Source organism: Athene noctua, chromosome 5 (genome assembly GCF_965140245.1).
Source record: "Athene noctua chromosome 5, bAthNoc1.hap1.1, whole genome shotgun sequence".
NCBI classification, from domain to species: domain Eukaryota; kingdom Metazoa; phylum Chordata; class Aves; order Strigiformes; family Strigidae; genus Athene; species Athene noctua.
The window spans coordinates 8,244,789-8,269,737 of record NC_134041.1 but is presented as its reverse complement, the minus strand read 5'-3'; the positions used below and the strand labels follow the sequence as shown (position 1 = coordinate 8,269,737).

The following is a 24,949-nucleotide window of genomic DNA, read 5'->3' as shown; positions in this document are numbered from 1 at the left end:
ACAGCCATGTTTGGGGCAGGCTAATCTTGCAAAGAGAGCAGTACATATAACAGGAGTCTACAGTGTGATAAGGGGAAAATTCAGCTCACTGACTAGATGTTTTAATGTGCGAACTCTAGGGAAATAACATATTGACTATTCTGTTGTGCGCAAGAAAATTGAAGAACCCTTTGCAGACAGAGGGCTTGCAAAGGATTCTTTCTGTTTCTCTTAACCAAAATCTGTGGCAAGATGTTTGAAATCAGCAGGACGCTTAATGCTGCTTTGTTAAATAATGAGGTAATATTTTGTCACTTTTTCTGGGCAGCATCTGGTTTTTTTCTCCTTTTTCATGTGTTTGGGAAGGATTCAGTTTAATCTTATGAAAGTAAGAGATTTTTTTAAAAAATCATTCTTCAATTTATTATTTTTTTCCTTTTGATGCTTTTGGAGAATTGGGTTGTCTTTTATTTGCGGTTTCAGTCGGCTGCTGTTGCCTAGGACATTATGCCACGTAAGGCTTCTAAACTGCACAGAGTAGGTAGTTATTAACGCTGAATTGGCTTCTGGTATAGTCCATCTGGGCTCTGTATGAGAGAGCTTGCTAGCGGCTACTGATGCTAAGATACCCGCAACCTTTGGGATGTATGCGTGGTGGAGAGGGGCTCAGTGATATGAGATCACTTCTTTTAAGGGAAACTGTCATTAATGAGTCAAGAAACTGCTCATTTATGGTAAGGAGAGGGAGGGGGGGGGGCTGGGAAACAACCCTGTGATTTCATTTTGATATTGGATTAGCTGTTTAAGACAAGTTTCTTTTTGTGGGAATGGAAGATTGCATTAAAAATATGCTTTGCTCAGGGGTTGCTAGCTGATGCTGGAGAGACTGTATTGAGAATCTGATGCTTTACAAATGTCACAACCGTGATGCGGTGGTCAGTCCCTTACCCTGAAAGATAAATGGTACTATTGGAAACACGAGAATAAGGTTGACTTTTTCAACAATAGGATTCTGCCTTTGTCTTTACAGAGAGAGGCCTCTGAGGACGTTTGAGCGTTTGTTTTAGTGTTCCTTGGAAAGACTGCATGTGTGGGGTGCTTTTTGGGAAAGTGGTCAGTGTGCAGAGTACTTGGATTTATAGATGGATAAGATAGCTAATTTTTTAGAGGAGCAGCGTGCAATTATTGTTTCAGAAAAATGGCTGAATCTTTTGATATGCATAACGAATTTATAGTAACAAAGTAGGCTGAAGTTGAAAAGACTTAAAAATAATTTCTGGGTGCCTTTGGTGTTATTAACCCCTGAAGAGACCTTAAGTAAAAATTTGCATTACAAATCTAACTTTAATATTCGATGTATATTTGCACAAGAATGTATGGTAATATACTAGCTCTGTAGCATTTTTGATGCCTGTGTGTTCAGTTTAATAGATCACTTAAATATTTGAGTTAAGAAATCTATCTTATGAGCTAGTTTTATCTTTACTAGTTTTTACCAAGCTACAAATGTGCTCAGAAAGATGCATGGTGAGAGAAATCCTCTGCAGCCTTTTACATTGTTCATATTTTAATTGAATTCAATGTTCATTCCACAAACAGATTGTATGGTGTATTTTAAATGCTATTTTTTCCTCCTTGATTGGTTTGTTCATAGCTAGATTTTATAAGCTTACTGTATTTCATTTGTTTTATTTGTGTGTTTAGTCTGTGTGTGTTTTGAGTGTCTGTGGCTTAAAGAAATTTTAAATGTACAGAAAGTCAGTTCAGAGCTTAGCAGTTCTGAGGGCATATTTATACTTGAAAAAAAACCCTCAACCTTCTAGAAATCTGATTACATTTTTGAAAATGGTTTTGGTGGTTTGTGGCCAGGTTATTTTTTTTTTTCCCAGGAAATAGCTAAGTGAGCTTATAACATGGCCCATCCTAGCTTTTTCCATTTCTAGCTCTTACGTTTAAAAACGTTTGCAATGATACTGATATTTAAAAAAAAAAAAAAAACCAAACCAAAAAAAACCAAAACAAAACATTTTGGCTGTTGAATGTGTGAAAGGTAAAATTAAATGATTCCTATGTATGTTAATAGAGTAACACTCAGTCGCTTTAGTGGAGATGAACGTAAATTCAAGGTTAGTTGCAATTACAGGATGCCATGCCTTATTACTTTGGCCAAAACATGCTTTAGGAAAATAACTCCAAGTAAGAGAAAGAAATCAATGCTTCCTAACTTGTGAGAATTTTGAATAAACTTGCCATGGTTGGGAGAGGGTAAAATACTGCTGTTTGGAAGTGAAGTTTTGTTAGTTTGTCAGTGGCAGCGAGCGGAGGATTAATGAGTGTGCATTGTTAAGTTAAGCACGTTCCCCTCTAAGGCTGGAAAAAAAAATTTCTTTTAAATGCTCAAAGTTTGCTGCTGTTTTATTTCCTGTAGAGCTGAAGAATAATGAAGTGGTGAAATAATTCTGAAATACTACTGTCATTCAGGGGGAGTGCTTTGATAAATAGGTGTCTGCGGTGCCTTAGCGTCAAGTGGCAGCAATACCAAATCCACTTCTAAAAATATGTATTTAAAAAAAACCCTCATAGGGCCGGAGGAAGGAGAGATGGGTTGATTATTAAAATCAATAGTACCTGAAAATAAATGCAGCTTTAAATGCACGTCAAAGTGCTTTTGTTGTGCCTTTAAGCCTAGAGGCAGATCATTAAATATGCATTTCTCCGGAAAGCAACTGTCGAAAAAGATAAGGTAGTTAAAATACGCCGGACCTGGGAGCCGGGCGTGCAGGAGGTAAGAAGATGTAGGCACTGAAGCATGGCCGAGGTATGACATCGCCGCGGCCGAGGGCTCCTGCGCCGGTGGGGTGGGAAGAGGTATAAAAAAAAACCACAATAAAAAAAAAAAAATAAAAAATACGGGGATGCGTGTTGTTTCTTCAACCGGGCCTTAATTACTAGACACAAGCAGCAGTTCAGAAATCTGGTCTCTGTTGTTGTAGAGGTCACCGAATCATTAACATTGTCAATCTGGCAGCGGCTAATTTCAATAGCACCTGATGTCGCAACGCCTCCCCGCGCGGCGGCGGCCAATCAGCGCCCGCCCGCCGCTGACAGATGGTCCCATAAATGGGTGTAACGGGGAGCCGCCGCCAGGCAGTTCCAGCAGGGCTCCGCCGCGCCGCTCCGCCCGCCGCCGGGGGCTGCCGCACGGGGACAGCGGGACCGGGGCTCTCCAAAGCAGAGAGCGTCAGAATAGCTATTTGTGATTATTATTCTTATTATTATTTATTAATTATTGCTATTATTCTCGCTGCACAAACGTCTAGCACTGTGCTTTGTGGATCTTTAAAAAATAATAATAAAAATAATTCCCTGAAACCTTTTAGCAAATCTGTAGAAGAGTTGAAGCCTTTCAAGACCCAATATTTGCCATTAAGAATGGTTATGGTAGGTATTAGTAGATTTAAAATCTGATTGTAGCGGGTTTATATAGAGGTAGATATAGAAGCTAACATACAGATTTTCCCCGAATCTGCATCATTCTCAGTCTGTGTTTTCACATGAATTTAGTTTTCTGCTACTGATTTGTTTGTACATGATCTCTCCCTTCCCCCCTTCTCTCTCCCCCTCTCTCTCGCTCTCTCTCTTTCATATTTAATGTGTGCGTATCCTTTAATAAAGGATGTACTTTGTCATTTTAAGGTAATTGCGATTTCTCTCAGAATAAAGAAAAAAGCTCATTTCTAATGCAGGGCTGGTATGTGGCTAACTGAAATGCAAAAGGAAGAGGCTTTTTTTTTTTAAGAGGTGGAGGGGGGGGGGGGCAGTTAATTTCCACATTGACATTTTGGAGATACAAATGCAGAGCAAAATCCTGGTGGGGGGGGCGGGGGGGGTGGTGGTGCAAAAAAGCCTCGAGATTGGTAATTTTCTTTTGGTGGACTGCGCAATAGGTATGGTAATTTTAAAAGAGGGTGAGGGTGATTTATATGAGCTTCAGTAAATGCTGCATATTGTATTTCAAAGAGTTTCCTGTCATGACCTCATAAAAAGAGGAGGAGGCTTGTATGTGTTGCAGCGCCTAGTATATGTCGATTTTGTTGCATCGTTGGGCAGCAGCGCTGTAAGAAGGAATGTCAGCTTTTACATAACGCTCTTTTTGCTTTTGACTCTGTGAGGGGCTGTAAGGGTCCATCTTTGTGATCACAGATGGAGTGGAATGGCTTGAAAATGGTAAGTGAACGGGGAGAGCCTGCTCGTGGGGTTTTGTCTTGCTTCTCATGTGCCTCGCGAATTTCTTTTGTTCGGGGCGGCGGATTGTGAGTCATAAAATAAAATTAGAGAGCCTTGTTTATTTTTTTTTTGTGGCTTATGTCTGCCTGTGTGTGTATATATATCTATATATCTCTTTAACGTATCTAACTGTGATGGCACTTCACGGCGTTTCCATTGAACGTTGCATTTCAGTCGAGCGAGGATGGTCTCTGCTGACAGTCACGGTGTCATTGTACCGCATGTGCCTGGCGGAGCAGGCAGCCGATGATGCCTTTTAATCTCCGTTTGTATTACACCAGCCTTAAATACAAACCTAATAATCGCCTCTAAAATTCAGGTATTGCGTTTCCTATGGAGCCGGTGCTGTAGAGGATGGATGGATGGGTGGATGGAAGGGTGTGTGTTTTTTGTGTTGGGGTGGGGGCTGGGGGGGGGGGGGCTGGGGGGGGGTGCCGTGTTGTTTTGTGCTTTTTTAAATGCCGGGAGAAGTCAAAGCCATTTATGTGAAAAATAGTATTTCTATTTTTAGGCTATATTCTCCTGGCAGAGGAGCCCGGGCGTGCTCGTCTCGTCCCCTCTTTTGTGCTTTCCTTACAGATTGTGCAAAATGGCATGATCAAATACAACTGCCGGGGACTTTGGGCTGTGCCGAGCGGGGCGACCCGGGGTGGGGGCTGGGACCAAACCCGCACAATACCCATCCCTCCTGCCAGCCCCACGGGATGCTGGGGGGTGTGGGGGTCCCCCCCCTTCTCCTTAATTTAACGTTTTGCAGACTTTTGCCGCGGATATTTATTATAACCGGGGAAACAAAGCGACGGTCTTTTCCCATTCTTACAGGATTGTCTTTGTCTAGCTGCTTGTTTTGATGGGTGTAAAACAAATAAGATTAGACTGAGCAGCCGAACTGAAAGCGATAGCTGGGAGGAAAAGCCAATGAAAGGTTGCCGGGGAAACGAGCATAGGGGAAGCTGAGTGGGGGAGCAGGTGGCAATCATGTGGGAATACTGCAAACAGTGTAAAAAAAAAAAAAAATCTAAAAAAAAAAAGCAGGGGCTACCTCGATTATCTCTGCTGTTCTTTGTGGCAGTCACAACTTTAATTATTCTTTATAAATAGGTGTTAATTACATTTCTGGCTCAGGCTTACAGTGATTTCTAGAAATCTGGTTTTAAGCATCTGTTCTTTTTCCTCTGCAAAAGAGGGTTATCTTTCTTTTTTTTTTTCTTCCCCCTCCCTGCTGTGAAATTGTACGTGCAAAAAATTGCAAGGAATCCTGTGAGGCAGTATAAAAAAAAATGTAAATTATATTGAATGAAGTTGACAGAGGTATAATAGTGAACTCCCACAGCTGATAGCTTCTGCAAATCATTTCTTAGAATTTTCCAGCAAATGTCCCTATGAGAACAGTAGGTAGAATGAATTTACCCTAAGCAGTGATTTTGTGTTAAGTGATATTGGTATTTTTACAAAATCAGATGGTTATATGGCAGAATAATCAGTTCAGGGGAGTTCACCATATCCTAGGGTTTATGTGCTGAGTGGAATTTACAAAAATAATGAGATTATTCTTCTCTTCGTCTCCAGCCCCACCTTTAGCCACAGTCTATTATATCTGCTGGAGCAATATCCACTTCCAATGTCAGACTCCTTGTGGCAACTTCACTTTTTAAACTGCAGCTGAATATTTTGCTAATTGTGGTGGTCTCTTATTGTAGTGGCAAACAATAATAGGAAATAGCTATTGGTGCTAGAAGTGTTAAAAAAGCGTAGTAGACTAGTAAGTGATAGACAGTAGCGTAAAAGATATAAAAATGTGGTTGCCCAGAAAATGCTCATCTATCACACATCAGGAGGCACAAGAGAAGCAAAGCAAGAATACAGAACACGCCTTTCTTTCTGTCTTCAGATTTTCAGATATTTTTACTTTCTTCCTTTCTCTGGTGCAGGGTTACTTTGAATGCAAATTCAAGCAGGAATGGTGGTGCTTAGTTTAAATATGAATAAAAAGAAATTAAATCCCCCTTTTAATTTGCTTTGTTTTAAGTATTGCTTCTGCTGCAATCCTTTCTGTAAAGAAGTAATTGAATGGCCCTCTGAAAACTGCACTGCTTTACAACGTAGGGGCGAAGTCTTGAGGGTGTGAGTGTGTAAAATTCTGTATTTTACAGTCTGTGCATGTGCACAGAGACGTATTCTGACATGCATTGTAGTTGTACGTGAGAGTAAAATAATTTTTCTTCTGTCCAAAACAGAGATACTGTGTTCTAAATCCGTTAACTTAGTCATGACAATAAATAAGGGTGCCTTTTATTATACACAGCTGCATTGTTTGTTTTAAGAGTCATCAGCTAGTAGTTACATTTTCATTTTCTGTTCAATTTGGTGTTTCTACAAAGATTTAAAAATAATGTAATCCTTGTTTTATGGCGCACGTGTTCCTGCCCCGATCTTCCTCTTTTCTTTGTTTTAACATTATATTAATGAATACAGCCTGCATGTACATAGTGACATTTTCTTTTTGCATGTAAAAGATCACGTTGTAAATCGTCGTATAGAAAAATAGCTATTAAGTTAGTGAAATTAGCGTTCGTAGCAATCTTGATTCAAAGAAAGATGAAAATGTAAATCCTCTTTCTGCTCAGACAAAAAGGTAGAGAAAACGTAGTTGTTTTTAGGGGTGGCTTTTTAAAAAAATTGTTGTCTTGGTGAACTACTAGTCAGAAAGGATGAGATTTTACAATTGGATATTGATGCAATGTGAATACCAGCCATCAGTTTAAAATCCTGTCCTCATGTACTCTACTAATCAAGTTCCCATGCTAGGTACAGGGATGTCTATCCACTGTTGACTGGCTTGGTTGCCTCCTTTGCTTTCTTCCTCTTTATTAATTTTACCTTTTTGAGCGCTCTCAAAGTGAGCCCCAGCTGTTGTGACAAAGGATGGCTACAATGAGCTAGAAGGGGTATACTTAAAAATCCCATCTGAATGGGTTTGGAATAGTCTTCACCATCTTTATTTGGTCCTGTTAAATATTGTGACTCTATTGAAAGAAAATCCAGTTGCGTTAATCTTGCATATATTTAATGTATTAATTTTTTTGAAATAATATCTTCTAGGTTACAGTGAAATTTTTTCCTCAACCTTCCTACTTGGTATGCTGGGAGTGTACTAATTAAATGCAGGTTATTTTCTGTGTAATTGTCATACTGTTGGTACATAACCTAGAGCCACTCCACAGCCCAAGATTTTTCAAAAGAAATGAAGTATGATTGTGTCCCATATTCTGGCAGGGGGATTTGTTGTCTTCTTTGGGAACTTGCACTTTCAAAATAATTCCAGGAAACACCCCAGGCAAGAAATGGGCAGTGGCAGAGAATATTATAGTGAGAGGGAGAGAGGTGCAGATAACTTGACAAATCCAGTTGTCTGTTTTGGCAATCTGTGTCCACTAGACAACTCATTTACATGCCTGGACACATTAAAATGTACATTTGTTTGTCTGTGGGACAGCTAACTGGATACACTCCGATGCACTGGCAAATACTGCAATGCAGTATTTTTTCAATGTCATTGGGGTTTGGGGGGAGAAGTGGGCACAAACAGCCTTTTTACAAGTGCGGCGATGTTAAAAAGCATGGTACCTCTCTAAAGGGTAGGCCAGATTTTGCAAAATTTGCTAATCTGTGATGGAAAGTCACCCCTCCCCCATTGCACTCCTATCCCTCTTTTGCTCTTTCTCTTTTTCTGAGTAGGATGGAGGAAGAGATGATTTATGTGTGTGTTCATGCATGTTCCCTTCTCATTTGAATGGATGTTCAGGAAAGTGCTGGGATTTGTATGAGAAGGGAAAGGGCGTTTTGCGTAGCGTCATGCTTTCCAATTGTTTGTGTAAATGCCCAATTACCAAGAGCATAGGACTTCCAAGTAACTTTAAAAGCGAGGCACATTTTTCATTTTCCAGAAAATTTTGCGAAGAGGAGGCTAACACTTCAATTCAACAAGTACAATAGATTTAATCCTAGTAAAAGTGTTTAATGGGGACCTGTATGTTGCCTTAGCCTTTGCATTTGAGTACATTTAACCATTTGAGATTAGGAAAGTGAGGATGTTGGAGAAACGGATATTCTAAGACTGTTGGCTTGCTTTTTCCCCTCAAATGATCAATCTTTACTTTCTAAAATACTGGAATATTTTAGGTACAGGGGCCTTTGTAGGTCACTAGCTTTACAGCAAGAAGAAGAAAGGAGGGAGAGAAGGTTTCAATGTGTCAGAGGCAGTAATTGTCTAAAATTAGCCATCTAGAAAAGGCACGAAAGGCTTGGAGGAGAGAGAAGGAGGCACTAATATGTGAAACAGCACTGTGCTAGTCGGGGAGATAATGAGTGATAAATTTGAACTGGTGCAGTGGTGTGATGCCCATTAATTTCTCAGAACCTTGACTTTGCAGGTTTGTTACTCTGTTGTTCACACCTTTAATTATAACCAGTTTTGAACGATAGCTTGGGGCACTGAAGATGAGACCTTTTGTTTGTTGTTTACTTAAGTATTCTGACAGAGTTTGCAATAGTGTTGGAACATCAGTGTTAGAAATTAAATACTTTCACATGAGACTACAATGCAGTTAATTTTTGCAACTACCTAACATTGTCTTATTTGTATCATTTACATTGCTTTCATAAATTCACTAAAAATAAGCTCAGTAGAACTGGTGTTAGGTTGATCTTTATTTTCTGTCACTATAATCTGTTTTCCGTAACCTTTTTTTGGAGCTCCCAATGCATTATTACTACTTTAGGCCCCCCAAAATTAGGGAAGAAGCTCGACTGTCTGTCTTTTACCTATTGTTCTACCTTTGACTGTGTCTTATGTGAGGACTTCCCCCTCAGTGGAGAAGAAAAACTGTAAAAGTAAAGGCTGTGAACCAGTTCAGAATTGTTAATTAAATGGGATGAAAAGACATAATAATAAAAAATAATTTTAAGATAGCTAAACCTTTGCGTGTCCTCTCTGGAAATGGTTTAGTTGCACGGTAAAATACAAGCCTGGCTTTGATAATATTTAGTCATGATGTATATAAAATTCTGTAGTACGCCTTTGTTGCTAAGGCACACATGAGGTTGCGTCAGCAATGCTGTTGTGATGGGAAGTAATATGTCCTTGAATTCTGAGAAAAAAATACTTGGTTGCATTTATTTTATTCTTTTAATATTAAAACTTTTTTATTGATATAAAAGCTCTTATACATTACAGTTGGTACTTTTTTCCCAGTCTGGAGCCATGCTCCAGTATTTTTTGGAACCAGGTGGTAGCGTATTCAATGGCTTCTGAGTATTCAGAACTCTTGGAGGTAAAGGCAATATGATAATGTACGTTTGTTTTAAAACAGACACAAATGACTATGGGAGGTGGTTCTGTCATTCGCAGTGCTTCAAGAAGGTTCCACACATAATGTGTTTCTGTCCACGTAAGTGACTTTTGCTGTTGGCAGAGGGCAGCAATGCCACTGGAGCGTTTCCAGTAGCATAAGTCCTTCAGATCCAGCCACTCTGCTGCGTACCCGGGTGCGTTCACCAAGCTGTGGAAGGGAAACCAAACAGCTCCCTCTCGTTTTTGCTTTGAGGGACGTTTGGTGAGAACGTCTCGTCTGATCCTCCATGTAAAGACCAAAAAGATTGCTGCCGGAGCAGGTAACCGTGCTGTGCCTGGGCCCTGTGTGTTGGCCTGTATTTGCATGTGCACTCATTTGGAGTAGCTGATCACTTTTCTGAGCACTGTGAAGTATTTACTCCCAGGTTGAGTGCTGTTGAAAACCTTGTGTAGGGACATGATGTATGAAGGAGCCTTGTCCTTCTTACTTTTCCTCACCTTATGAATTTCTCTCATTATTGCATACTGGAGAACTAGCAAAAATAGCAGTACTTGTAACTCAGTTTAAGGTAGACCTGACTTTTCTTGAAATGTTACGTCTAATTGCCCAGTGTGGATGTGGAATTCCAGGAACTGACTCTGTCCCCTTGTCTCTCTTGCTTCAGGTCAGGGCAGTTGCCAGAAGTCCACATTTCCATACTGCGATTACAAGTGACATTAATCTTGTGACTTTGAGAATTATTATAGCTAGACTGAACTTCCTCAGAAGATTTTTGTATTGGGGTTTTTAGTATGTGGATTAATTTAAACTCTTGATGTTTATGATGTGTTTAAGGTGTGTGGAAGTTGTCCTGTTCATAGTAGTTCTGATTTGAGAGGCTCGTAGTAAACTCCATGGGCAAAATACTAACAAACGTGTACTGAGTCAAATGCTAATCTGGGGAGGAGGCCATGCCTTTTTTCAGTCCTTCTAAACTGACATGGAGGCTCTGGTAGCCATCAGCAGTTTGATGTTAAGTAGTAGGAAATTCACAACTCGACAGCATGAAATAATCCATGTTTAGGTCACTACACAGTGGTGAAGTATTAACTCATTGTGTGTTTAGGACCAGAGATACTTTGGGTTGTTCAGGTTTTTTACTTGATTGAAGGGTTTGTGAAGATGACTGTTAGTTGCTGTACTTGCATTTTTCTTCTACTGGTCATCCTTGATCTTTAGTGGTCAGTGAGTTTTTGCTGTACTCTGTGCAGAAGAACTTGTGGGCAAAGATTCATCCTGTTATTTCTGTAGAGCAGAAGGCACAGTCACGACACCGTAGAAGTAATAATGCATGTAAACAAATGCTCCTTAAATAAAAATAGTTCTAATACCGTTCCCTGTATATCTTTGTTCCAAATGAAGTTACTGGCAGTAGATGAGTAGGGGGAAGTTGATTTTTAGCAGAAAGCGTGAATGCTGGAAATTCTTCCTAATATGCATGTGCCAGCTATACTGTGGCAATGTTGCTGTTGATTCCCTTCCTGTGAGAGCAGCTGTTCAGGGAATTAATCTCTTTGCTTGATGCAGAGGGTCCTGAAAAATTCAGTGCGCAACTACGGTGGTGGCTGTGGCCATTTTTAGTGTGACTGTTGATGGGAACTAACTCCATGATCTAGCACAGTAGCATATTGTTCTTTAGACTAACTGGGCCAGGACAAAATTATCATTCTGTATTTCGTGTGCTCTGTGAGATTCCGGAGTGCACTTCAGAATTTGACATTGTGTTTGATAATTTATAGAGCACAGTTTATATTTAACTGTAGACACACTAATCCAGGGAAAAAGAGTAGTGTATTTTTAGAATCCTTTTTTTATTGTCTGTGCTTGTCATTACCCAACTACTGAAAGCAGTGTTCACAAATGTAGATGCTCACTGGGGTAGAAATTGTTGAGTTTAATTTTCATCATTAGTCTTTGCTGTATGCAAAAATGAACGTTATTTGTGTCATGTTGTTTGTGATTATCAAGAAGCTTTGTAGCCATTGCAGCCGCTGCAGGAGCCATGTTCTCTTCCAGCATTTCAACACCAGGCTGGACCAGGGCATTCAGGCTGAATGCCTCAGTGGTCAGGGATGCTTGGGTGATATATTAGTTTTAATAACAACACAATGTCACTTTTTTCAGTTTTCCTTCTTTGAGGTGGAACAGACAGATAGAGCAGATCCAGCTCTTAAGTTTAAAGAGGCTACCTATGACTGCCAGGTATTGCAAGGAAAAGCTAACCAGTAGAAAGGACAATAACTTGGTTATTTTGATTCTCTTTAGTACTCAGGTAAGCTGTTCTTACGCATTTAGGCTGTTAGGGCATTTCTGCCTAGTAATCCATAATACTGCTGCCATTTTTCTTGTTGCCTACTGATGCCTAAGCAACATGTGATGTATGGGTTTAGAGTTGGGATGGCTGGGACGTGTGGGTCCCACCCTGTTCACAAGTGCCTGTATCTGAGCAGGGGCTGTGGTCAGCAGGGGTCCTGTTGGGTGCATTAGCAGAATTGCATTTTAGCAGGAGTGTGTTATCCATGAGGTCTGCTCAGGTATTTTAAGAGGAGTTCTGAAAAATTTTTAGTTTCTTGGTGTTCAGGGTGTGTTTGTTTATACAAACAAGAATTTGGTGAATTTGAGTATAATTTAATTTGAAAACTTTAGGAGGCATCTTTGGAATAAGGAGGGTGTTTGATTTGTACTGTGGCATGTGTTGCTTCCTTAGGACAGAGATTATTAATAGTTTATGTCCAGGATAAGCCATTAAGATCTGTTAGCTTGACCTGTGACAAATACATGCATATGTACTTGGTATTTTGTCCTTCATCGATGAATAATAATAATATATTAGTAATTTATGGTAATGGATCTTTGAGCTTAGCATAGATGCTTTTGAATTTAAGTACTACTGAGATATTTATCCCATACAGTACATTAAACCTTACTCTCATTTAAGCCATTGTCTAGATACTTTTGAGACCATTGGAGTAAACAGCTGCCCCTGCATAGTAGAGGGTAATTTCTGATCATTTTTCCACCAGAAGTTTTTCTAGTCTTCAACTTTTATTATCTGTTCATGACCTCTAAGATGGCGATGGCCATATTTTGGAGTCATTTGTTGTAACTTTGTCTGACATAGGTATGTTACAGAAGCAGGAATGCCTGTGTTTCATGAAAAGATTATTTCCATGAGCAATATCAGTGTGGTATAGGGCAGTAGACTTAAGGTGAATTTTAGAAAATATGTAAATATCTTCATTACTAATCCAATTCAGTTCTAAGATAAATATAATGTTTCTTTGCAGTAAGCTAACACTTCTGATGATGGAGATAGAAACTATAATGTTCGGCTAAGTCCTGGTTTGGGGTCTGTCTCATTTAGACCTGCAAGCAGCAGTATCCATAGAAATGCTGTTGCTAGCAGTTGAGATGTACACATGTTGATTAGTGTTTTCTAATTGCATTTACCAGTGTGTCTTCATCAGAGTCCTGTTGAGGACAGCCTTAAAACATCTTGGTTGTGGTGTACGTTTTGCTAAGCCATCTATTCCTGCCTAATATAAGTCTGTTTTTGCACAAAAAAGATGGGCAACATTTTCAGAAGAACAACTTATGGCTTAGGAGCTGAAATCCTATTGCAGTGAATATTAAAATTTAAATATTGCTTTTTAAGGGCTTCTGGAAACTGTAGCTTTTGTTTCTAGAACTTCAGTAGAAATAGTGGTAGGGGGTTGGATGTTGTTAGGCTTCACGGAGAGCCTGTGCTGTCTTTGCTTTGCTCCCTTCTGGTAAGTAGATGTTAGGTTTGTAATACAGCTTTCACTGTCTAAACTCCTGGGTTGCAAATGATTTTAGATTATTTTCTTAAAGGGAAAAGCATAAACCGGAATTGTGACAGGTCTACAGCAGCTCAAGACTTGCAGCTGTCTGCTTACATGAACATGTACGTACCCGTGGGAATCTGTGCGTCAGTACAGTGCAACATACATACTCCCGAGTCAGTAATAGAATTCAGTTACAGATTAGTAATATATAACTCAGTAATGTAGTCAGTAAACTAAACAAGTAGGTAGTGGTTAGGAAACAAACTGAGCTAAAAATAAAATTCAGAAAGTAACCAAAAATATAAAGACTTTCTTGGTTTCCTTTGCTTTTATTTCGGTGTATTTTTAGGTGGTGTATCCTTTAGACTGAAGTCCTGTCTTTGATGTTGATCTTTACCATGCTCTTGTATTGCCATTATCTAGTATCCAGGCTTTTGAGAAATGCTCTCCAATCTTTCAGGGTTTGCTTCATATACTTAATGGTTTTGGTGTTTCTTTTTTATCATCCTGCTAGCACAGATTTTAAATGTTTTTTGTTAGTCACTGTTTCTTTCAAGAGGGACAAGGCAGTCACTGGGAGACCTCTTGCCTTTGCTATGCCTAATAAAGTGCAATCCATGGAGAAAGAGGATGTTTTCATCAAATTTTGGCTTGGAGTATCAATCAAAGATCGATCTCATTTTATTGTTGAGATTGTTTGTTTTTTTCAGACTCCTCTAGCATTCATATGCATCTTGAAAGAATAAGTAGTTGATCCAGATGAAAATCCAGGAGGCAGTAAGGAGGATTAAATAAAATAAAACCTCTGTAAAATTTTAGGTACAGAGTTGCCTGGTATAAATTTGGCAGACATAGAAGGGTGATTAAAGAGGAAATAAATGTTCCTTCAGAAGGCAGAGCCTGACCGCATTGCCTTTGTTCTCATTTAAAAACAGTACACTGTGGAGTGGAGGTGGCCAGTGACCCGTGGGGATGTGGGTGGGCAGGAGCCATTGATGGCCCTGTCCTGGTATAGAAGTAGGACACCTCCCTGCCACTGGCCTTTGTTAATGGACTGTGATGTGCGGGACAGAAGGGGTTTTAACCTGGGCTAATTGTGTAAGCAGTCCAATAGACTGCAGATCTCCTCTCTGGGTGTTTTTGATGATGGCTTTCTTCAGAGCTTGTTCCAGAGCGGCATTTGAATGCTGTGAAATCAAGGCTATGTTCTTCCATATTGTCATATGTAAATTATGTTTAGTGGCCCAAATGATGACAAACAAATTCTGGTGAAACCAGTCTAAATAAAGGGCTAGCTGGCTGACTTTCTAGAAGGATGACCCTAATACAGGGATGGCAGTAAACTTCTGTGACCATCACTTAATATACTATTTTTCCTTGCATATGGTTTCATTAGTGCTGCTGAGCATGTTTGCTGCAGACTTCTGTAAGATGTTTGGAGAACACTGAAGAATCGAGCCAGACACCTCTGAAGTTTCAGACATGCATAGTTTCTCCATAGTCTTTGCAAGAGGTGAAGAAGCTGGAAAGCAGCGATTGAAAATGAAGCCCAGTAGAAATTCTTAAAGAACCTCAAATACTGTGAGTTGAGGTAATACATATGATAGAGCTATAACTATATTTGGCTTCTGGAGGAATATTTTTGTCCTTACAAGTGTGCAGTGCAGCACTTCTATTGTGCTTTGCAGAAATCACAGTGCATGGAGTGGTTGTCCATGCATCTGCTCCCCAGTCCTCTGTGTTTCCTCTGGACTTTGGGGAGTACTGAGCTGTGTGTATGCTAATTGTAGTTCTCATCTCTTATCCGTAGGGTACCTGCAGGAAAAGTAAGAGGCCATATGAAGTGTGTGGTATCATGCCTTTGTTCCTGTGTTACGTGTGGTTATTGCACATGTAGTTCTGAGTGGTTTTCTCTACTGATACTTTCGTTACTGACAGTAAAATGGTTATGACTTTAGTGTCTCCTTTTTTTCCTCACTCATTCCCTTTTTGTCCTCAAAATCAAATGCAAAACTGTAGATGACATAATTCATGGGAACAGAAGACATTTATCTGAAACTTTCTCCAAAAAAGACAGGTACATTTTGCTGGTTTGCTTTTTGAAAAAGTTGTTAGCAACTTCAGCAGTTTGCCTAGATACTCTCCTCTGGCTCACTTTTTTTTCCCTTCTGCAAAACTTGAAATAAAAATAACAGGTTTTGCCTTTCTGTCTTTTTATTTCCACCGTGTTGGTACGGTGACAGTCTCTGCCCTTAGTACCCATTTGTAAATTAGTACCTAGCAAAGCTTGGTGCTCGTATCAGTTATATCCTTCAGGCACTGCTGTGATAACAAGTAATATTGCCAATAAACTTTTAATTCATTTCACTGCGGATTGGGGACAGAATATTTTGGTTTAGCATATTCATGCAAAAGCCTATAATGGACTAGATCAGGATAAATTTAGCTATTAAAGAAAATAATTTTCTTTATTTGTGCTGAAGCTTGCCTCTTAAAATGAACGCATTTGTTGTCTTCTCCATTTGGAACATTTGTGTGCTCTGTAAAAATTACTGTGGTACCCATAAATGTGAACTTGCTGAAAATGTTTGAACGCCATTTCAACCTGAGTGCAGTGCACTCTGAAACCAAGATTTTGTAAGATAACTGTATCCCTGCCATGAGAGCCGGAGACTGCTAGTTTTGAGCTGAGACTTTCAGCTGTATCTATATTTAAAATATTAAATATGACTTTTACTCGAAGGAAGGGAAAGATGGAGCATGTAAAAGTGCATATGAGTGGGGAGTGTGTCAAAATATGGAGGGTTAGATAATGATTCGTTTCTGGGATATTGGATTTGCCTCTAGGCAGATTTACTCAAAAGCCTCGTTTTCCTCCTTTATTTCATGTTCATGATGTATTTATTAGGTAAATAATAGCAAAGTCTAGTTGTGCAGTACATAAGCTTTAATAAAAACGTAATTGACAGTGAAATTTGACAGTTGTGTTACAGAGAAGAAAATCTGTACTGGAGCTGCACACAGCATCCCTTGCCTCACCTAAGGTGGCTTTAGGAGAAAACCCACATAATGTGTATGCAAGGTTCAGGTGCACCTGCTTCTTGCTCTTGCTGGAGTTGTGGTTTTGAACCAATGAGTACTTGAAAACAGTGTTTCCTTTTTAACACTCCTATGAGAAGAAGACATAATCTCTCCTGAAGATTTTACAATCCAGTGCCTCATTCTGCAAAAATGTAGAGATGTGCTTAATCTTCGTGAGGAGGAGTGGCTGCATCCGAAGGTGGGGTGGGAGTGCGCAGCTGCTGGTCCAGGGCTGAGGGACCTGGTCTTGGATGTAGTGGCATGTTCCACTCTGTACCTATGGACAGACCTTCTGGCTTTGGCATAGCTATTCCCATACAGATCAGCAGGTGGGGAGGACTGTGGATGGATCACTCAAGGCGGCTCTTGTAACTTGGGTTTTTCCTCACCTGTAAAAGTTCTTGTGGAACAGACTTCTGCTGTGGTGACTTCCATTCAAAAGAGCGGATGCGCTGGGAATTAAAGCCTGTTTTCCTTCATAGAAGGAAAATCTTTGTGAATCTAAGTTTATTTTCTCTGAGAGGTTTTGTTTGTTTCTCCTTTTGTCATTGTTGTTCAAGAGATGGTTATGGGACCTTTGCCATGGCACCATTTGTTTTCATTTGTAAAATCAAACAACTTGCAATGCTAATTAAAGAGCTTTTTTAGATAGAGCTTTGCATTATTTATCTATATTCTTTTTTCATGGGAGAATGTTCTGAATTTGTTCATTAATGAACACCTAAAAATAATATAAAATTAGGCCTCATTAATTCCTCATGAGGTGTAATTTACCATGATCACTTTTCTTGGCATTTAGGTGCTGTGAACAATTCCTTATTCACAGATAATTTTTTTAGTTCTGTGCCCTCAAAATGGATATGGGTGCATGAATTCTCCAGTTATAAGAATTTTTTTCAGATTTTGATTTGTAGGGAAAGATTGCTTGTGGTATATATGTTTAAAAACACTTCTCTTTAGTGACTATAAATAAGATTCTTAGTTGTTACCTTTTTTCCATACATAACAAATTAATTTCTGTTTATTGTGGAATATGGGCAGTGGAGTATATGTAATTCAGGTAACAAGAATGGGTGCTAATTATCTTCTGAATACAAGCTCCTTTGGGTGTATGTATGTGACAGTCTTTCAGTTCAACATGCAGACCTTCTTTTTAGACTGCTAACAAATTTTGTAAATATAAAGCATGTATATTTACATTTATCAAGCCACTGGCTATTGCTTATGCATGCAGTAGGGAGATAAGACTGTCTTAATCGGTCTGTGGGTAGTTTTCGAAGTGATTCATTAACTGTGCTTTGTAATGGTAGATGGGTGTCACATATTTACTGTAATAACTGAAGATTAATGTCAGTTAGTCTAGCTTATTTAAGCATTGTAATAGTTGTGTTTATACATACAGGTATTCTTTGCATTATTGTAGGAGCTAATATTTCAGTAGGAATAAATTGAAATTAATTGAATTAACTAAAAAAAATGACAAGTATTTCTGGAACATTATTTGTAATGTCAGAGTTGCTATAATGGATATTTGTTGCTGATATTTTGTAGGAGGGGTTACACCAAACCTTTCAGTAAGCAGTATTTTGCAAAACACTGGCAAAGCTTATGCTGTCTTCCTGAGCAGCAAAGCATTTCTTTGAAATCTGTCAAACTAAAATACCTTGTACTTCGCTGATACATTACCATACTGAGAAAAGTAGTACACCAAGAAGTCGTTTTTAAAAGTAGCAGTCTGATGAAATACATCCAGAATTTGAAATATGGGTTGCCCTAACTTATAAATTGCAGTCTCTAAATTCTGTCACAGATAGTATTTTTTCAATGTTACAAAGATAGAATATTCAAATTATTGGTGGCTAAATTATCAATGTCTATCAACAGTGACTGCAATTTGTACTGTAAAGCTGTATATAGAACATGGTATTTCAGTATTGAGAATCTGGCAAGTTGTTGTCAAAAAACAAAACAAAATGCCTCTTTATACCAGTAGCATGTGAATGTCATCACATGTGATGCTTGCACTGTAATACTTCAAGACCAGTAGTAGCTGCCTAAATTGGGTCAGAGAAGGTCTACATAAGCATAGCGATGTTGCTAATTAAGTGGCATGTATAGAGTTGTAAGTCTAATCTTCAAGAGGTAAGGGTATATTAAAAAAAAACATTGGGGTGAGGTCACTGTTGGATTTTCCACGTGTATTTTTGACTTTATCGAAATAAGCCCTTGATGAGTTCCTAACAACTTTCTTTAATTTTTTTGTAGAATTGCATTAGTCCAATGCTTCCTTGTGTTATTACCAGTAATTAAAACATAATGGAAGTTAACTGTGTGTTCAGGACACAACTATCTATTTTAAAATGTTCATATTGTGATCTAGGTATTGAATTAAAAATCTAATTCTTAGTGTTGTGGATAGGAAAAAAACAGCAAATGGCATGTTGAAATCTATTCTTTGAATAAATAATGTTACTGTTATGTAATGTGCTGACTGACATGAGATCAACAACTACTTTAATATTAAAAACAGTCATGGACAATGAATGTCCTAGTGCATGCATACTGAACTACTAACAGTGGATTTGAGCTTCAGACATGCAGGAGACAGGACAAAATGCTTGGAAAGGAGAGTTAAGGACTTACCTCTTTGTTAACATTAATAATTTAAGTCTTTACTAATGATGTGAATCAGTATGTACATCTAAAATAAGTATTATTCCTTTGTGCCCATAAGAACTTTGAATGCAAGTTCTGGTACATAAGTGCTTTTGCACAGAAATTGCTCTGTAAATGGAGGCTTAAAATTATGCAGTAAAAAAATTGCATCTGAAATACTTTATCAGAAACGTTTTTAATAATTCTTCAGCATTTCTCTCTATCCATTATCTAATTTTTATACAGCAAATCGATTTTCAGTAACCTACAACTTGGCAATAATTTGAAGGGCAAATAAGTGCCTTGATTCTCTTTTCTACTATTGAAAAATCAGGAAAACTTAATTGGAGTTGAGTGAGAGTAAGAAGAAAACCTGGCACCTAATGCAACATTAGTTTATGCCAAGATATTTTGATGCAGTATGATATGAGGAAGTCTAATTGTTGCAGAATAGATATTTTTACAGAGCAGCTTACTGTTAATGTTCTGAATGTTAAATACCTGAGTTGAATTCTGTTTATTTGCTTGGTGTGGAAGGTAAGCATACTGAAAACGTAACTAAAGAGTTTGCAAAATGCATAAATAGGACACCAGCCAGTTCTGAATCTTGTTTTCTTTCACAGATTTTAAAAGATCCAGGGTCATTGTTTATCATGGGGGACTATAGATAGCTTTTGTGTCTGTTGCTAATAATAGATGATGTACCTTCCTCAGTGCATTGTGCTGAAGTCCTGCTTCTGCTGTAACTGAAACCAGTGGTGTGGTATTCCTGTCTGCTTTAGAAGGGCAGGGTCAGTCCCTAAAATTGCAGTTTACCTTGTGGGTTTTTTATGTTGGAAAGAATAGGGTCAGATGATGTAAATGCACGCAGAAAGCTGCCGTTAACCCTATCAGCTGCTTCACTCATCTTCTGACCAAGTCTTACTGTCAGAACTGGAATTGCCTCCTCCTCCCCATTTAAATCAAGTTGATGCAGATACAGCGTATATGAGCACACTATGCTTAGCTGAAACATGTCAGCCTCGGGGTGCAAAACCCCATCTCTGCAGCAGGCTGTTAGTTAATCTTAGAACTGGTGTTTGTCTGCTGTGGGGTCATAGAGGTGCAGAAATCGGAGGATGATCTTCCAGCTGGAATCCTAGGCTAAACAGACTTAGCATCTGAAGCATTTAGTAGTATGTGCAAATAGATACATGTATGAAACCAGATTGAAAAAAGGAAATACAGCTGATAACCAGGTGAAAGGGAAAACCTTGAAGGGAGGAGTGTATGGGGCTGGTACAGTTTGACAGAGGATGTCAGCAGTGCTTGGTGCCATGTGGCTGGTAAAATCGTCAGGGGGATTCTGGTTTGGATGTGCTGACTTCTTTCAATAAGTTACTATTTTTGTGGAGTTTATTTTCAAAATGATTCTGCTGTGTAGTTTAAGGCCTTTCGGTTAAGCACAGTGTGTCAAGGCTTCTTTTTAAAAATTGTTAAACCAAGTAGCTATTCCTGGGCTTGATAATTAAAAAAATGGTAATTCAAAACTTATTTCTGCTGATAAAAATGAGCATTATTTCTTAAATGAGGTATTAAACTAACACTGAAGTATTTCAATTTAAAAAAAAAATCAGAATATAACCTATTTAGTCTGAGCCACCCTCATGCAGTTAATTTTGGAATGGACACCCCTTTTTTGATGTGTGTCCCCCCATCCTCCTGAGTTACAGGCCTGATTTGTCACAACATGTACCCCTCGATTTAAAAAAAGAAAGCAAATTAAGCTGACTATAATAATAACAGGATCAGATGAACACAAGGCTCAGAGTATGTGGTGTCTTATCCTTCAGTTGTCCCTGTCCCTGGGCAGTGGAGTCTCTTGCCCAGGGCAGCAGTTTGCATCATTAGACTCTAAGACTTTGGAGGGAGGCTGAGCCCATCTGAGGGATGCTCTCTGGTAAGAGATAGCAGTGAAGCTGCGGATCACAAACTCCACAGTAGACAGCAAAAGCCACCATTTGCATTGCTTTAATTTATCCAGAATTGAGAGTGAGATGATGTCCTTCCCTTGTCAGCACTGCTGACAGTGAAGACAGTCTGGAAACAATAGTAGAGGCAAATGCTATATAGAAAAGGTTTGAAATACCCAGGTCTTTCTGCTTCCTCTGTCTGCCTGTGCAGTTTGCAGTTGAAAACTTAGATTCTTCAGTCCTCAGCCTGCAGATAAACATGCAGGCAGCTTTACTCACGTGACCGGTGGTACTGGCTACAATGGGGCTACTGTCCTGTACGCACTTTGCTAAGCTGGATTCTTATTTGTCATTTTTTCGGAAAGGTCTATTTGAGTCTCTTCTGTGAAAATTGGAGTTTCACATTTCAAGATAGATGTGCTTGTTAAAATTCCAGCCTGCACCTGTGTCTGATAAGCCTTTCTCTGATTAAACCTTTTTGATTCCAGTAAATATCTAAAGACCTTTGTATCTCAAGTTTGCAAATCCAGGGCTTTATTATTTAAAGAGGTGTCAGTTCATTAGTGAAAAATGTAACTGGAGAATATAGGTCATCACTGGAACCAGTAAATGGTATGTCTTGGGACACTGAGTTTATTAATTGAAGGCAGTCTGAATGACAACACGTTGCAGATTGACTGTGCCTGGTTAATGTTGTTGTCATTGCACTCTGTGATACAGTTATTAAATAGGTAAAATATTTTACCTTTTCATATAGAGCCATACACTTACTTCATCTGATTTAATGGAACTATAATTTTAATTATGATTATTACCTTAAATTATAATTAAATTTCTGTGGTTTAAATTTACATTTGTGAAAATGGCTGCATGATGAAAGCAGAAATCAGCTTCGCATTAACAAAAAAAGAAGGTTTTTTTAACTGCATCTTAGTATATGCTCACAGCCAAAGACTAGCATGACCTACTTTGCAACAATAACAGAGGAATCAAGCCGGGGTTTTTTGTTGAAGTATCTAAATTGGCCATGAATGCTACCTACTCATTCGTTTGTAAGTATCTTTAAAAATAGCTATTGTATCTATGAAACTTAAGGGTTTTTTCCTCTTCTCCTCTTATTTTGATGTAGATAATTAGCACCATGGAGCCTCAGGTGTCGAATGGCCCTACTTCCAATACAACCAATGGACCCTCCAGCAACAGTAGAAACTGCCCTTCCCCCATGCAGACAGGGGCTGCTACAGATGACAGCAAAACCAACCTCATAGTCAACTATTTACCCCAGAACATGACCCAGGAGGAGTTCAGGAGTCTCTTTGGGAGCATTGGTGAAATAGAATCCTGCAAGCTCGTGAGAGACAAAATTACAGGTAAGTCCTTCATATTGTTGACTTTATGTGCATTAGGGTCAGTTTACATTTGGGGTCAGCAAAACCTCAGTGCTTCCGTTGCAAGTGCTTAGCAGAGGGAATACTGTAAATATTCCTTCAGATGGTAAACGTTTGGTTTTCAGTGATACATGCTGGATCTAAAACAGCTGGAGGTGAAGCCTTTTGTCTTTCAGCCTCAGTACAGATGTGAGGGGAAGTACAAGCACAGACAGTCTGCATGTGTGTAACACTGCACCTTCTTGCAGCAGGGCTCAGCTGATGGTGTTACTTTTTCCTGATCATTCTGATTTTTATTTAACATTGACTTGGAGTTGTAGGAGGGCAGTCTTGAGCCAACTGACCGTTCCTAATTCTGGTTTAGAACCTCACCATACCTTCATCAAATTTTTGCCTATTAACAACACTGTAAAGATGGTTCTGCATGCCCATCATAGCTTACGTACTGTGGTGATCTGAAACAGCAGTAGTCTGTAGTTGGGAGCTGCTGTTCTGGATTTCATTCAGATATTTGTGGATAGTGGTTAATGAACTGTTCCCTGAAAATGTTTTGATTTGCCATGATTTTTTTTTCTGCATGAAGTGAAACTGGTTGGTAGGTACGTTCAAAATAAGAAAAGCCTCCTATTACAGATAATAACTCAGAGATGCCTTCACTGTTGCTTAGAGATTTGGATGGGTGCTGATGCACCTAGTCTACTCTGTACCCTTGCTGCCACAGCCAGGGATTCACAAATGCACAAGAAGATGATGGGATGAACAATCAGCTTTTACAGCTTGCTTTATAGGTTAGTTTTATAGGTTGTGTGTCTACTTGCACTGTAGGTGGGGAACAGCTGAAATTTCACTGCTGTTTAGTGCATCGCCAGAGCTGTTATGTTTATCTGAGAGCACCAGCCTTGGGAAGGACGGAGTTCTAGTAAAGGAGCAGTCTCATTTCAGATGCACTCCTGGCAGCTTGGGTGTGTGCTCTGCGGACAGAGGCACCATGTAAAGATGAGGAATTAAAATGCAAATCTTGTACCGACTTCCATAACAGCCTGGCATCTGTTGGGCTAGCAGCATTAGGATGATCTGCTTAGTGCTTTTAAACATTCAATGCATCTTTTTTTATTTACTTCCTGACATATAGTAATGTTCTGGTTGAACACAAGGCACATAACAAATGTGGCAGTAGCTGCAGGGCAGCTCATGTCCTCAGTATAGTCCAGCAGAGCTTTCTTCAGCATGTTGACCATGATGTATCTATTTCAGTATATCTTCTGATTGGGCCACAGCTTCAGGGGTATTAAAAGGAAGAAGACTGAAAAATGGAATTGACTTTTATTTATTCTTTTTTTCTACTTAAAGAAAAATCCCTTATCCCACTCCAAAAATTTCTGTGCAAGTAACTCAAGTCGTCGTCTTTTTTAAGCGTAGCTGGCCCAGTATCCCAGTGTGATGCACCACACTTGATATCTGCCACCAGACCAGTTTAGCTTCAGACTGTTGCTTTTCTTTTATTCTGAAAATAATCAGAGAAATAAAATCGCAGATTGTTTCAGTTACTTCATACAGAAGTTAATACCTAACCCTTGTCTACAGGAGTCTAGTGTGCATAGTTTGAATTTTGATTGTGGCAAGGTCCTGTGATTTGTGAGCTTTTTTGCTTCACAGATCCCTCAAATTCATGGTGATTTCCTTGCAGTATAATTTCAAGACTTCAGATATTCAATGTTGTTTTCATAGAGAATTGTCTGTCTTTGGACAGAGAGCCATTACTTCATCGGCTAGGAACAGTATTCTTTTTGTTTTGTTCTATCTCCAGGCTTTTGTCTCTGTATTTGAAGATGTGAGAAATTTGCTATATGATCTTCTGACATATTCTTGGGTAGTTTTTTGCCTGTGCTTTTTCTTCTCATACAAATTGCATAAATCTTTATGATCAGTAAAATACTTTAAAGGAAACAATTTTGAAAAATACACAGATGCTTTGAGGACGTTGCCCTTAAGTCATAGCCTATGTGTTGTTTCAAAGTGATACAAGTACAAAAGAACCACATCTGAAAAAAAAAATATCCAAAGTCTCTGCCATTTTTGAAAACAGAATTTAATCTGCTGAGGTTTTCGGCTTGGTAATCAAGGCATTGTGCAACATTACTAAGTTTTAGGATGTATGTTCATCCCTCATATTGAATTCAGTTAGTAAATCGAATGCAGTTCTCCGCCAGCACCAGTCCATTTTTTTAAAGATTCTTAGAACACTGAGAGTAACAAAAAGGAAATACACTGAGGTCATACCTAGCTCATCTTTCTGGATCATCATGTAAGTGCTCTTCATTAGGCTATCTGGAGTTTTATGGTTTTTGGGAGCGGAGAGGTGGAAGTATGCCAGTAGGCTGTTACAGGAATGACTGGCTCTCAGGGTA

At 39.0% G+C, this 24,949-nt stretch overlaps 1 protein-coding gene across 2 annotated transcripts in view; it reads left to right on the top strand.

Annotated features, from left to right (window-relative positions):
* Nucleotides 1-581: 581 nt before the first annotated feature.
* ELAVL4 (ELAV like RNA binding protein 4) overlaps nucleotides 582-24,949 on the top strand; it is a 65,203-nt gene continuing 40,835 nt past the window's right edge. For both annotated transcript variants that reach the window (XM_074906245.1, XM_074906244.1), the window contains exons 1-2: nucleotides 582-713; nucleotides 22,283-22,523. In XM_074906245.1, the coding sequence (XP_074762346.1) occupies nucleotides 597-713; nucleotides 22,283-22,523 (358 nt within the window). In that variant the 5' untranslated portion in view covers nucleotides 582-596. The remainder of the gene's footprint in view (nucleotides 714-22,282; nucleotides 22,524-24,949) is intronic.